The following is a 14104-nucleotide window of genomic DNA, read 5'->3' on the forward strand; positions in this document are numbered from 1 at the left end:
AATCTCTATCAATTTTTTCAGAAAAAAAATTGCCATCATAATGTTGTTACTCCAGAAACAATTCAACTGCAAACAGATGATCTAGTATTAGAGTCAAATCTTTTAACTTTAAACCAGCAGCAACCGACCAGTTTCATTTCTTCCCTTAATAGGCAACAGATCTTTGACTTAAGGTCTCTGAATCCAGTTGTTTTAACATTAGCAAATAAACTTCCTGAGAGGACACTAACTGTACCTGTTCTTCTTCAACAATCCTTCCGAAGTATGAGACACTCCAGAGACAGAGTATGGAAACACTCCATGTTTCCAGAGCTCCAAAACAAGTAGTAAAACTGGGGAGTAAAGTGGTCTTGGTTGGACTATATCCAGGTGCACCTGGGGGGCTTTGTATAAAGTAAACACGTGTGCTCTGAAACAGGACTGATACTGGAATTTACTGGAGTGGCAAGTCCTTTTAATAATAAAGAGAACTGACTTACACAGATTTAAGAGTTGCTTTTGTGATTATCAACAGGAGATGAAAGAATGGATGGCTACTCTAATCTCTCCGGACAGCACAGAAAGGAATTTTTGTGAGAAGTCCAAGCTAATAACTATGTTTGTTTTAATTTCCTTCTTTACCCAGATTATGAATTTGGCCCCCAGATGTATTTGCACTATCGCTGCTGCTGAAGGGTTGCTTTGGGTGGGGTTTCAGATGTCACTGTCCACAAGGAATTAACCAGAAAGTTTTCCCATCTGTTGCTTACTGCCTTCTCTTTAATCCAAATTCTATACTCAGATATTCAATACATAACTATGAAAAATGGCATCTAGCTTTGATGGGGAAGAATATGAAAAAGAAAACAGATGCAAAAATAAATGTGGACAAGAGGTTCTACCTTTTCTTTTTTTTGTGTTTTGTTTTCACAAGAGAGGTTTATTTAAAGGATCTAAAATTTCAAATTACTAGATGAGAGAGACAATTTTTTCAAAACTCTTCATACCTATTATTAACTTTTAAATATAAAGAACTCCAAAATTTATAAATTTTATTTGTTTATAAAGGAGGGGCTTCCCTGGTGGCGCAGTGGTTGAGAGTCCGCCTGCCGATGCAGGGCACACGGGTTCGTGCCCTGGTCCGGGAAGATCCCACATGCCGCGGAGCGGCTGGGCCCGTGAGCCATGGCCGCTGAGCCTGCGCGTCGGAGCCTGTGCTCCGCAACGGGAGAGGCCACAGCAGTAAGAGGCCCGCATACCGGAAAAAAAAAAAAAAAAAAAAAAATGTATATATATATATATATATATATATATATATATAAATGAATCATTACTGCCATTAGTTCATGTCAACTTTGATTGTTAATAAATGTCCAAAAAGTATTTAAGCACCCACATTTCATAACTCTATATCCATCTTCATCCATGCAAAAGATAACCCCATTTATATTGACATTTCTTACATATAACATGCTTTTGTTTATAAATAATGTAGTGACCCTCAACACATGTTTGGGTTCATGCATCTTGTAAAGCCACTAAGCATTTTAATGTTGCTATAAATAAACCATAGTCCCCCCAAAATGGCATTGTCAATCTTGGCTGTATGGTTTACTAAGCGCCTGGAACATCATAAGCCTTTACTAGCAGAACGCTGAATGAACAAGTAGGTGTTTGTAACACTTCAGCACCTGAGGACAGCAGGTAACTTACCTGGCTGGCTGCAGACGGACTAGCACAATTCTTCCGGTAACAGGCCAACATGTGGGCGGTCTGATTAACCAGAATTTCCCTGATGACCTTCAAGGGCTGGTGTAGAACTGCTTTAAAAGCTACTTGCACAAAACAATGAAAAGGGCATCAAAGGTTTAGCTCAGAAATAGATCCCTTCAAATAAAAATAAAAAAAATTGCTCTTCACACCACTCAGCAAGGGATAACAGCATTTAAAAATGTTCACGCCATGTGTTAATGCTCTCCTCTTGACTAATTATAATTTAGCAAATGAAGAATAGCCTACCTACAACAATAGGCAGGTAATTGGTCCAGAATTTTCCTCAGAATATTAGAAACAGAACTCTGCACACACACAGAAAAGAAAGACCAGTTTACTATCTTCTGATGTTCTGAATTCTTATGGGCTGGATTGCTCTTTCTTCTAAACCTTAGTGTAGCATTTCAATTGGGGTTTGGAGCAGGGAGGGGAGAAGAAGCCAGAAAACTCCACCTTAGGCCCCTACCACTTCCGAATTATCTTGGTATGGATACGCAAATTCAGTCTCACATGAGGGACCATCTTCTATTATCCTCGTGTCCTAGAGGGCACACACTCATACCATAATGAGTCTAAGTTATCACCTTCCTCAATTTCAACTCAGTCCCCCTGGGAAAGAAACTTTAAACAAAACTGGATAGCACGGGCCCGACTCACTGCTCTCCTTATTAGTCTAGAGTTAGAAATGCTGATTATTCTCCGACACCCTTTGCTTTTACAAATTCTGAATTTACCCACCAAAAGGCTGCACAACTGCAGGACCTGTCCGCTACTAACTCGATTAACCAACGAGGCCTGCCTGCATTACCAGGCAAGGTACACTGCACCCCAGAATTAGCAAAGTGTTACCTGACTTGGCAAAGAAGTTGATAAGGGCATCAGTCTCGCAGCTCTTATAGAGGTCAGCCAGCTGGGAGCTGCAGTTCAAGCCCAGATTGTGAATCCGAAGTCTTCTCTGCCCGCTGACAGTCGTGTAAAGCACGGCACACTGCAGAGGCAACATGGAGGGCACATGTTTTTCTGGTTAACATATTCACCCAAGCTAGCCTGACCTTATTTACATTTACAGAACAGTGTGTACAGCCAAAAGACCTCTAAACTTTCCTACAGGGTTTTTTCTATTATTGCTAAAGACTGAACAACAACATATAAGGGAGGAATAATGACCAGTCATACAATGGGTTCTCATGTAGCATTTCACTGGTTTAAACTTAATGGGGCTATTCACATGCAAATAACTGTGTGCATTTCCACAACTAGTCTACATTTCCTAGCTCAGATTTTATTACCAGGGATCCAGGTCCAGAAATAATACCTTCCTGTTCTCATAGTCCTCCTCAAGGCTCACTTCGATTAAAAATGGACAACTAGCTTTGGTGAGGTACTTAGGTTTTATACTAATAATATATGCATACATTGCAAAAATGCAAACAAGTAACCATTTCCCCAAATAGGTGTGATTTAAAAATAAACAGAGTTTTTCCTCAACTTGATGCCAGACTCTCTCCTTTCTTTGAGGGTGATGCTCGTGTCTGAAAACTATGACCATTAGAATTTCTCCTGTTTTAATTCAAAGTCTCCATGGCTTCTAGTTAATCTTATTTGCTACAAAGCCAAATCCTATCGTTACTTGCTTCTGTTATAACACGTCTCAGCAATGGTGTCCCGCACACGGCAGTCAGGAATGCAGCAAACCACTGAGTGAGTGGGTACTGATGCCTGTCATTCTGACCTCAAGTCTGCAGGGCTCTCATGCAAAGACATACATAATGGTTACTTCACATAAATAGCATATATGAATCAGTATGGAGAATATACCACAGAGTGCTCTAATCTAGTGACTTCTGCCTTTGGAGAAATGGAGTTGAATTTCTTTACGGAGAGACTAACACAGTTGATGGCCCTGGAGTCTCCCCCACTGATCACTGTCAGTAACAAACTACAAAGCAAAAGATGGGAAGACATTTTAGATCACCTGGATTAAGGCCCCACTGTCTTCACTGAGTTTGTCATCATGCTTGAACTCCACAGTCACTGCCTTGTCACAGTCAATGGCTGCCATCTCTACATCGGTGGTGTTGTTCATATAGATGCCACCAAAGAAGTCAGTGGCTCTGAAACCTAAGGATGAGGGAAAAGGGAAATTTTGCTTCTCCTTATTTTACTGTTATTTCCTTTGTTGGCCTGTCAATGAGTTTGAAGAGGAAACAATTATACAACAGAGACCTGAAAAATAATAAAAACGAGAAGTACCTGTGCTGGTACGAACCCTCATAATAGCATCAAATCCTATTTTCTTCTCAATATCATTTCTGAGGTCATTCAAAAATTGTTGGCTGTCCAAGTGCACCTAAAAAAATGAAGTATGATCATGCCCACCAGGTGGCAGCAAAATACTTAAAATAACAATTCTTTTTTAAACAAATCTTGATTAAAACCTACTTTATCCAGAAATCTCAGAAAGGGTTCTGAAAGCTTTTTCAGTGTCATTTCATTTATAATCTTTGGTCTTATCAAATCCCTCATCTAGTTCCTAATATAAATATGTAGCTAGGCAATGAAAAATAACTGCTTTCATCAAAATACAACTAGATGATGAACACTGTCATTTATGTTGGGGGAACACTTGTTCCCCCTCCATGTTTCCCTCTGGAGGTACATAACTTAGAGGCACCCCCCAACCTCTTCTCCTCAGGGGAGGACAGGTGACTTATCCAATTTCTAAGCTTGGGAAAAGGAACTGGGCAGGGGTAGCTTGGCCTCTTCCACATCTTCTTTTTGGGGAAGCAGCCTGCCTGCAGGAAGCACACGCTTCCTGGCCCTCAGTACAGTAGCAGGAGGCAGGAGTCCGCAGGACACGCTTTTGTCTGTGCCGCCTCATGCCTCGGTGTAAAGTCTGTCTCACTGGGGAAAGCGCTAGCAAGCCCACTTGCCCACAGACCTAGGTCCGTTCCAGGGCTGGCGTTCTGATCGCCTCTTGACTCTATCTCTCAGTTCAGGGTTGGAGGGGGCGGGGGAAGTATCATGAACTGACCCGCCCCATATCATAACACTTTAAAACAAATATATAGTCACTTTTAAAAACAATACCTTAAATATATTTAATATAAAATACCAAGATTTTATATTGAATATATTTCCCCCCAACATGGAAGCTTAACATTGACATTCAACTCTGAGGCTGAATGAGTCAATCTGTGGCCATACCTTAGGGAGCAGGCAAGCAATTCCTAACCATCTGTCCATCCTTTTCCATCAGACCTAGAATTTACATTTGTCGGCTGCCCACAAGGGGGCACAGCTTTCTCACAGATCTAAGCACCAAAAGTAAACCGGCAGTGGAAAACCGAGGCAAACAAATTGCTGGCCTTTACCTGGAAATTGTTGTACTTGTAGAGGGTTCCTCCCGTGAGCTGAGGCACGAGACCCAAGGAGGCCACATCCACGTACTGACTGGGGAAGAGGAAGAGCGTCACGCAGCAGCCGTGAGCCACGCAGTCCTTGGCTAGAGGGTCGTAGACATTTGTCTGGGGCTGGAAAAGGATCTGAAGAAAAAGATACACAAAGGGAAAAAAGAAAACCACGTAATGTTTCTGGTTTCTGTTTTTAATTTCTATTGAATTTTCACTGAAGTTGTCTTTTTTGTTTTGTTTTTTTTTTGGCGGTACAAGGGCCTCTCACTGTTGTGGCCTCTCGCGTTGCGGAGCACAGGCTCCGGACGCGCGGGCTCAGCGGCCATGGCGCACGGGCCCAGCCGCTCCGCGGCATGTGGGATCTTCCCAGACCGGGGCACGAACCTGTGTCCCCTGCATCGGCGGGTGGACTCTCAACCACTGCGCCACCAGGGAAGCCCCTCACTGAAGTTTTTTAAATGAATTATTTTTCCTAGTTAAGTGCAGAAGAAGTGAGCCGTGATAATCATCAGTGCAGAGGCCATGTGTCGAACACCCTGTGCGCCAGGCGTGTGCCGTGTTTAATACACACATGTGCGCAATGTTATCTCTAAGGAAGCTGATGTTTAGTCCTCCCTTTGACAGACCGAGATGAGGCAACTTGGTTGGTGTCACGTGGCCGCGGCTGGAGGCTTACCTCACGGTTTATCCTTTCCCCCGACTTGTCCCCACGGCTACACTGCCAGAGAGGGTCTGAGCAAAGCATATTTTGAGCCCCAGGCACGTCTACTTCATGCCTTGGGAGTGCTGTCATACGGGACCGTCCACTACATTCACCCTCTACCTTGATCTTCTTGCTGCATTTCCCCCCATTTCTTCCATTCCCCTAATAGTCTTATTACTCAGTCTCTTACACAGATTATACATGAAAAAAGTTTGAGACCTTATCTTATTTCAGACATCAGTTTTTCTAGGAATATACAATTTCCTAAATTATTTACAATTCAAAATTTTCCTACAAAATACAATGTCCTGGATTTATACATTACATGTAGCTTCTCCCCCTTTCCTATACAAAGCACACGCTCCCTCTCCCTTTATTCCATCTTAAGAACTGACATATGGACTTCAAAGGGCAACTGTTTACAAATACCTTCTCTTTGTCCGTATTCATAAGTTTTTTGTCATCTCTGTTTTTGAGCTTCCCTGGTGCTTCCGCAGTTGGCAAGGAAGAATGGAAGATGAACAGCTTCCCGGGACAGTCAGCTGCCTGGGGGGGAGAAAAAAAGAGTCTTGGGTGGGAAGTTTTATTTTAAGGGACTCAGCAAAGTAAAATATAAGTACTTTCTATGAGCCAAGCACTGTATACATCTCATTAATACTCACAGTAACCTTGTGTCTTCTATAGATTGGGAAACTGAGGCTCAGAGAGGCTGATCTGCCTAAAGTCACACAAGTTATAAACGACGGGGCCAATTTTTTTTGGGGGGGGCCACACTGTGCGGCTTGCAGGATCTTAGTTCCCTGATCAGGGATCGCACCCGGGCCCACAGCAGTGAAAGCACCAGGTCCTAACCACTGGACCACCAGGGAACTCCCCAAAGAGTCAATGTATAAATGTAGGTCTCTATACCATGATGCTTTAAACACCTATTAAAATGATGTGTCCAGGTAAAAATACTTTCTCATTTAGCCAACAGTAGTCTTTCGGGACCAGGTAAATCCTCTGATGATAGGATTCCCAGGATCATGATGTAATACAAGCTCTTCTTTGAAATCATTAGTAAACAGATTAAACCTGAAGGGGTACTTCAAGGAAGAATGCACAAGAATGCAGCGGTGGTGTGGCAACAGCAGACCCAAGGAATCAGCTGTCAGGCAAGATGACAAAAGGAAAAAATGTGGGATCAACATCACACTATCTGTAGTCCCTGGGAAGCAACAAAAAGCCCAGGGAGGCTCCACTGAAAGTCAAATCAGCATTAAAAATATTTAAAATCTTATTTAGGGAGCTAAGAAGTAACGTACAAGAAAAATTTACTGAAATTAAATGATTCAGTATATTGCTCCTCTCCCATCTTGCCTCTCTCCAAACCATCCAGGCACACTGTTGCCTTGAAATAATTTCAAGGCAACTGTTCTGATCACATAGGTGACTTTTCTCCTCAAGACTCCTGAAGGCTTTCCATTACAGGATAAAGTCCACATTCCTTTATTTGGGTGGGAGCAGGAAGGCCGGGAAACAGTGAGATGTGTTGCTACCAACGTTTGTTCGTTCGCTGTGTGCAGCTCTGCACCAGACCCTTCGTGCACATTTCTTATGTAATACTCACAACCTGGTGACAAAGGTAGTACTGTCTGCATGTTAAGGATAGGAAAACTGAGGCTCATCCAATCTGGAGAGGTCACACAGCCTGTGAACAACAGTTTTGAGGCCCTTTGGAGTTTCGTCTGAATCTGTCTTACCAGTCTAATCTCACCCCTGACCATCCCCTGCACTGAAGTTGCAGCCACACAACCTTCTTGCTTTCCTGGAACACACCACGTGCTTTATACACCTCCGTATTTGTTCCCTCTGCCTGGAATCCATCTTGCCTTTTCCTTGGCCTGGAGCTGTTGTTTGCACACTTGTGTGCCTGGGTCAGCTGCAAGATGTGAAGTCATTTGCTACTAATAATAAGGTACTTGGGTTTGTGAATAAGTTCCTTAAAAAACAAATGAAGAGAATTCAAGGCTAGCCCTTTCTTAATGTGTCTCATCGAGTGACACTGTGATATGCTTTGTGGAGTGGGTCCCAGCTGACACCCTGGGGAGGGTGTGTAACCCATGCCCCATCTTGTCTTTGCTGTGTGGCCAGTAGTGAGCAGTGACTTTATTGTTGCCCAAGTCTTTTACCGCAAATTACTGATACATAACAGCATTAATAAGAAGGAAGGCAAGGCTGAATGAAGAGCACGGACAGTGACTGACCCTCCATGTGTATACACACCACATAGGAGAAAGATGTTTTCAACACTTTGGCCAACAAAGACAGTAGTTCCAATGACCAAATCCAAGTAAAATTTCCAGTAATATTGATAATAACACGTTAAATATTTTGCAATTCTATGACTAAATTTTTTTCATTTCTATCACTTTTATAAAAGTATTTTTAATTTTAATCCAAGTAGCAGAAAAGGTATAAAACTTTTCTTAAAAGTCTATCTTTTCCCTGACTTTTCATGCCTCACCTGCCCAACTCCCCTAAAGAATTCATTGTCAAAAACTCTTCTATCGGGCTTCCCTGGTGGCGCAGTGGTTGAGAGTCCGCCTGCCGATGCAGGGGACACGGGTTCGTGCCCCGGTCTGGGAAGATCCCACATGCCGCGGAGCGGCTGGGCCCGTGAGCCATGGCCGCTGAGCCTGCGTGTCGGAGCCTGTGCTCCGCAGCGGGAGAGGCCACAACAGTGAGAGGCCCGCGTACCGCAAAAAAATAAATAAATAAAAAATTCTTCTATCATCTAGATCTTCTGTACTCACAGATGCACTGTAACTTTACACCACAGTAGTTAAAAGCATGGGTCCTAGTTCCTAACTGCATGTGTTAGAATCCCAGCCATTTTATCAGCTAAGTGACACTGGGCAAAATATTTAACTTCTCTAAGCCTCAGCTACCTAATTATATGACGCAGGAAAAACAGTAACTACAAAATATTGTTGAGAGAATTCATTGACCCAGGACATGGTGTTAATCATAATTACACATACATGATTGCCTAGTTAATATTACCTATGGAGTAAAACTCTGAAGGAAAAAAAAAGTACAATATTGAAAAAAAATAAAGAAGCCATATTTATCTTTTTTCCTTATATAATGGCTATTAATTTCAGATTTATTATTTCATTAATCACATCCTTATAAAATCTTTTATGAGTAGCAATAAAACAAAGAACTCCTATGGCATTATATGCTTTATAATCCCTACAAAATTTATGTTTTTACCAAAATCTGATTGTGCCCACATAAGTGCATCATGTAGGGTTAGATGAATGACATGTCATTCTTATTATGGTGGAAACAGGTTGAGAAAGGCTGGCCTGGAGAACCCATTGTTCGAAATTCAGCTCCAATGTCCTTTCCTCTGAGAGATGTGTTATTATCCCCCTCAGCAGAGCTGGTTGCCTCTACCTCTATGTCCCTACTCTGCTTTGTAAATAAGACTTTTCTAGAATTAATGACACTGTGTTACAACTTTAGGTATTCTACTGTCTTCCATGGATCACAGGCTCCATGAAAAAGGAAGGACCTTGATTTTTCTACAATGTGTTTCTCCAAGCCCCCTGCCCAGGGTCTGGTGCCTTTCGCTCTATAGATGCTCCATAAATTTTTGTGGAAGGAATGCTGTGATGCATCATCTTGAAACCAAATTTAAGCATATATTAAGACAACCGAAAGATAAATTCCCCCCACCTAATGATATATTTGAAGCATAACCACTAAAGGCCATTTCCCTCCAACATTTTGCTAAACTCTATTCATCTAGTTTTATGGGGGAAGTAAGAGCTAACTCAGAAAACTGTTCTGAGGCCAACTTAAAAGACAATGCCAGAAATTCACATATAGTTGAGTTATGAGTGTCAGATTTTGAAAGAGATGCAGATTTTGGAAGACTATATGGAAAAAAAGACACTAAGAGTACAAGAGGCTGTGGACACGGAAGCATGTACAACAGAAAATAGGGAATGGAAACCTTTAGTTGGATAGTTCAAGGGCTTTTGAGAAAGTATGCATCAGAAGTTACCAAACAGTCCCTCTTTATCTTTGTGACAAATTAGCACATGTTTTATGTTAGTTTTTGTCTACTCTCTTCCTTTGCTTCAAAAAGTTTATTACAACTAATTATATATAGATTTTACTTGGCATCTAGCTGATAGAAAGTAGAGCTATAATTCAGATGGGGGAGCCCAGTTCTAAAATGTCTCCACTTGGACACAAATGAGAAACAATGCACTCTGATGCTCTCTCAGTTTCTCCTCCCCTCCACAGAGAATGAGACTCTCAGCTCTGGCCTCTCGTGCAGAACACCCTGAGCTCCTCGGCTGACCTGCTGCGGTCCCGGACTTCCCAAAGTTACTCGTTGCTCTCCTCCCCCACCCCCTTTATTTTTGCGAACATAAGCAATGAACACCACACATGGTATTACAGAGTTACATCTCTTCTACACTATGAGCAACTTAGAAGCAGGGACAGTAGTCCTTACATTGTCTTAACAAAACACAGGCATTTAATCAATCTTTGTTGATTGAAAGAATAAGTGAATGAATGATGTGGTCTCTTCAATATTTAGATATTACCCTGCAAATTCTCAAAAATGTTAGCTCTTACCTAATAATGACTTCAGGCAAGAATTTTAGTACCCTGTATATGTTATACAAATTTAAGTCTTACTGATTTTTAGCCACACGGGACCTGAAAAGATGATGAGATGATGTGACGGTCACAGGCAGCTAAGCTATCGTACACACATCAGACATTTACACACATCAGACATTTACACACACACACACACACTTTTATCTTACTTCGAATTTTTTTTCCTTCATCCAAACCTGATAAAGTTGCTACGAGGGAGAAAGTATCGAATTGTACTACAGCAGTGTCTGCTCTTATACAACGAATTATAATCACCCAGAATCTTCTTGGAAGATGCAGAAGAAACCTTTTTCGTTAAGGTTATTTATGGCAATGGTATATTTATATAAAAAAGTTTTGAGGAAACAGATGATTAAAGGTGCGTATATCATAGAAATGCTAAGGCAAATGTAAAGAACTGGAAATCACTAAGGTCAGGGAAAAGAAATCGTTATATTAGAATATCTACCCTAAGTAGTATCTTAGTAGTTAAAGCTAAAAGAAACATTATGTGTTAGACTGCTTATAGCAACCGACTCTAGGAAACCAGCTAGCGAATCTTTCTACATGTAAGAGATTGAATCATGCAATAAGGTCTCCAGTTAATGTTCTACACAAGAAAGAACTTTCTTCATAGTGTTCTTTCTTAATTTAACCATTAATTAACAGCTTAGGGCAAGACATTAAATCATAGTTAAACACAAGCGTTCTTAGTGCAAGTGTAATGTGAAGTTGTACGGGTCAGGTATGCCATTTTCTCGTGAGTTAACTTAATGCAAGGATATTCCAAGAGATGGCAGAATGAATAACAATTCTTTATGCTGGTGGTTCCCAAATATGGATAATCAGCAGAGCAAGCTGGGGAGATAATGAATCAGGCAGGATCTCTGGAAGTGGGGCCAGAGATCTGCATTTGAAAAAAGTACCCGCCCTTTAATACGTGACTCCACGACTTGGGGCATGCCTGCCTTCCCGGTCTTCTGCAGCCGTGGAGTCTGTGTGAAGACGGGCTGGGAGAGCGATCTGCCAGCAGGCACAGGGCAGTAAGCACCACTAACATTATGTCCAACAGTGTCATTTTATAAAGGTAGCTTCTTATCTTCATATAAAGACAGTTCTTGGGGCTTCCCTGGTGGCGCAGTGGTTAAGAATCCGCCTGCCAATGCAGGGGACACAGGTTTGAGCCCTGGTCTGGGAAGATCCCACGTGCCGCGGAGCAACTAAGCCTGTGCGCCACAACTACTGAGCCTACACTCTAGAGCCCGCGAGCCACAACTACTGAACACGTGTAACACAACTACTGAAGCCCGCACACCTAGAGCCCGTGCTCCACAACAAGAGAAGCCACCGCAATGAGAAGCCTGCCCACTGCAATGAAGAGTAGCCCCTGCTATCCGCAACTAGAGAAAGCCCGCGCGCGGCAACAAGGACCCAACGCAGCCAAAAATAAATAAATAAAATAAATTTATAAAAGAAAAAAAGCTATAAAAAAAGTTCTTTACCTTCTCTAAAGGGAGTTCATTCTACTTTGTAAGAATAATGCTACTTATTTACTTTGATATTTGTAAAGTTATTCTGATTATATTTAGATATTAGTTTCTTCTCATCTTTAAACTTCAGTGTAAAAGTACATGCTACTCTAACATTAAAAATTGCAAGTATAACAAAAAACAACATGCAAAAGACATGAAAGTAGACTGACTGAAATGCACTGGCCTCTGGCAAACGACAGGCAGCTGAAAACACTGAGAGCGCAGTTATCATGGTACTGAGCAACCTCGAAGAACATCATGCTTAATAAGAACACAGTGGTTTTCAGTCATGTATCATAATATCACATTTTAGATACGTGGAATGCATGTACACAAGGTGCTTTATATATTTTTTCTTTCAAGGCTGCTAAGCAGCCTCTAGACCTCTTGTGGACTGCCAGTGTGGAACCCATTGTGACAAGACAGTATTTGCTCCCTTTTAGAAACGATATATTCGTTTGAGCTGGGATTCTGGATGCGTGTTTTAATGAAGCCTGTATATTCTTTCATGGATGAAGCTTCCTGTGTGTGTGTGTGCGCGCACACGCATGTGCCTATCTGTCTTCTTTAAAATTTATTTACTAGCAACTAAAGAAGAGCCATGCCGCACTCTTCTTTCCACTCTACTGTCTTAACTAATGATTTATTGGCTTATGAATAGCCACTCATCTTTCAGGCATGAGCACGTGAATACAATGTTACTCCCAGTACTAACTTCTCAGAGTAGAAAGACTTGTAGCATCATATATAACTTATCACGTATCAGGAAATTTACATATGAATTTCTAGACACCTTATTGGAGGAGAGAACAACAATTGCAAAACTCTTTCAAACTGAAACAGAAGATATTAGTCTTTAGCAATGTGGAATAAAATAGGAATTCCCAAGTCTTTCTGTAGTCCAAACAATGATCACTGCTGGCTTCCACGGGATGAAACTTAACATCTCCAAATCGCTTTCTGATGTAAAATTTATCTTTAATTTTATGTTAAATTAACTTGTATTGAGGCTTTTTGAGGGATATCTACAAGTCTCTGATCCCATAAGTGAATACTCTGAAGACCAAAGAACCCAGGCAAGAATCACTATGCTGGACCCAGGCTATAATGTTTGGTCATAAAATTTATGTGTAAGTATTTCATAAACTTAATTCTGTAGGGTTGTTGTTGCTGTTTGTTATTACTGCTAGCCATTGTATCTTAAAAAATAATTCAAATGTAACTTTAATAATAAAATTTAAAAATCAATTTTAGGAACTAGCTGTCTGGGCCGAAGTGGTTTGACTCTTGTGCTAAGGTAATAATGATTAAGAGTAAGCACTTTCCAGCCATTCTGCCTTCCTCAGATTAATGTCTTTATTACTATGAAAACGACCAGAGTCCCTTGGGCTCAGCTTCCCAACCAGAGAGTCAGCCAACCCCACTCTGCTTCTGGCATTCAGCAAGGCCCCAGGCAGCATTCACTTCTGTCACTGAATGTGACGACCTTGCCCTTGCATGTTTGAAAACCCCAAGGAAGGAGAGAGATGGAGACTTTTCTTTTCATATCTGGTAGTTCAGATATTGTTGAAATAATTTAAAAATAGATCATATAAAGTTCACATAGAAGCCAAAAGGAGGAGCTAAACTGGAAACCCCGACAAAATCAGTTGTTCAGATGCTAACAGTGCTGGAATGTAAACGCTGGGAGCAAGCTGTGGTTTGGGCCGTTTCCTCCCGAGATTTGTAGGGAAGTTTGAACAGCCTCCAGCAACCTGCGTGTTTTAATGAAGGCTGTATCATCTTTCATGGATGAAAATTCCTCTGTGTGTGTGTGTGTGTGTGTTTTTAGAATTTATTTACTAGCAACTAAAAGGGCCTTCTTCTCACCTTTAGTGCTTCCATGCCAGCCCGGATGACAGGAGCAAAGACGGTCTCATTTTCATTAGAGTCTGCAAACATCTCTGGAATCTGGTCCAATAAACTGCAAGAAATGAATGAGCAAAAGGTTTTAAATATTTAGCATATTTGTAATAAACATCAGGAAATAAATCAAG

The 14104-nt window shown here is 41.4% G+C and overlaps 2 protein-coding genes across 4 annotated transcripts in view; one reads left to right on the plus strand and one right to left on the minus strand.

The window, feature by feature from the left end:
• The window catches only part of METTL14 (methyltransferase like 14), a 64317-nt gene extending 63262 nt beyond the window's left edge, over positions 1–1055 (plus strand). The window contains exon 13 of the transcript XR_003795532.1: positions 153–1055. The gene's annotated coding sequence lies outside the window, so the exon portion shown is untranslated. The remainder of the gene's footprint in view (positions 1–152) is intronic.
• SEC24D (SEC24 homolog D, COPII coat complex component) overlaps positions 1–14104 on the minus strand; it is a 110261-nt gene that overhangs the window by 11195 nt on the left and 84962 nt on the right. For all 3 annotated transcript variants that reach the window (XM_029234790.1, XM_029234792.1, XM_029234791.1), the window contains exons 13-19: positions 13938–14031; positions 6298–6414; positions 5127–5297; positions 4006–4102; positions 3728–3873; positions 2602–2740; positions 1693–1811 (exon numbers count right to left, since the gene is read on the minus strand). In XM_029234790.1, coding sequence (XP_029090623.1) covers positions 1693–1811; positions 2602–2740; positions 3728–3873; positions 4006–4102; positions 5127–5297; positions 6298–6414; positions 13938–14031 — 883 coding nt within the window. The remainder of the gene's footprint in view (positions 1–1692; positions 1812–2601; positions 2741–3727; positions 3874–4005; positions 4103–5126; positions 5298–6297; positions 6415–13937; positions 14032–14104) is intronic.

This window comes from Monodon monoceros, unplaced genomic scaffold, assembly GCF_005190385.1.
Source record: "Monodon monoceros isolate NGI ecotype Baffin Bay Population unplaced genomic scaffold, NGI_Narwhal_1 Super_Scaffold_20, whole genome shotgun sequence".
Classification (NCBI taxonomy): domain Eukaryota; kingdom Metazoa; phylum Chordata; class Mammalia; order Artiodactyla; family Monodontidae; genus Monodon; species Monodon monoceros.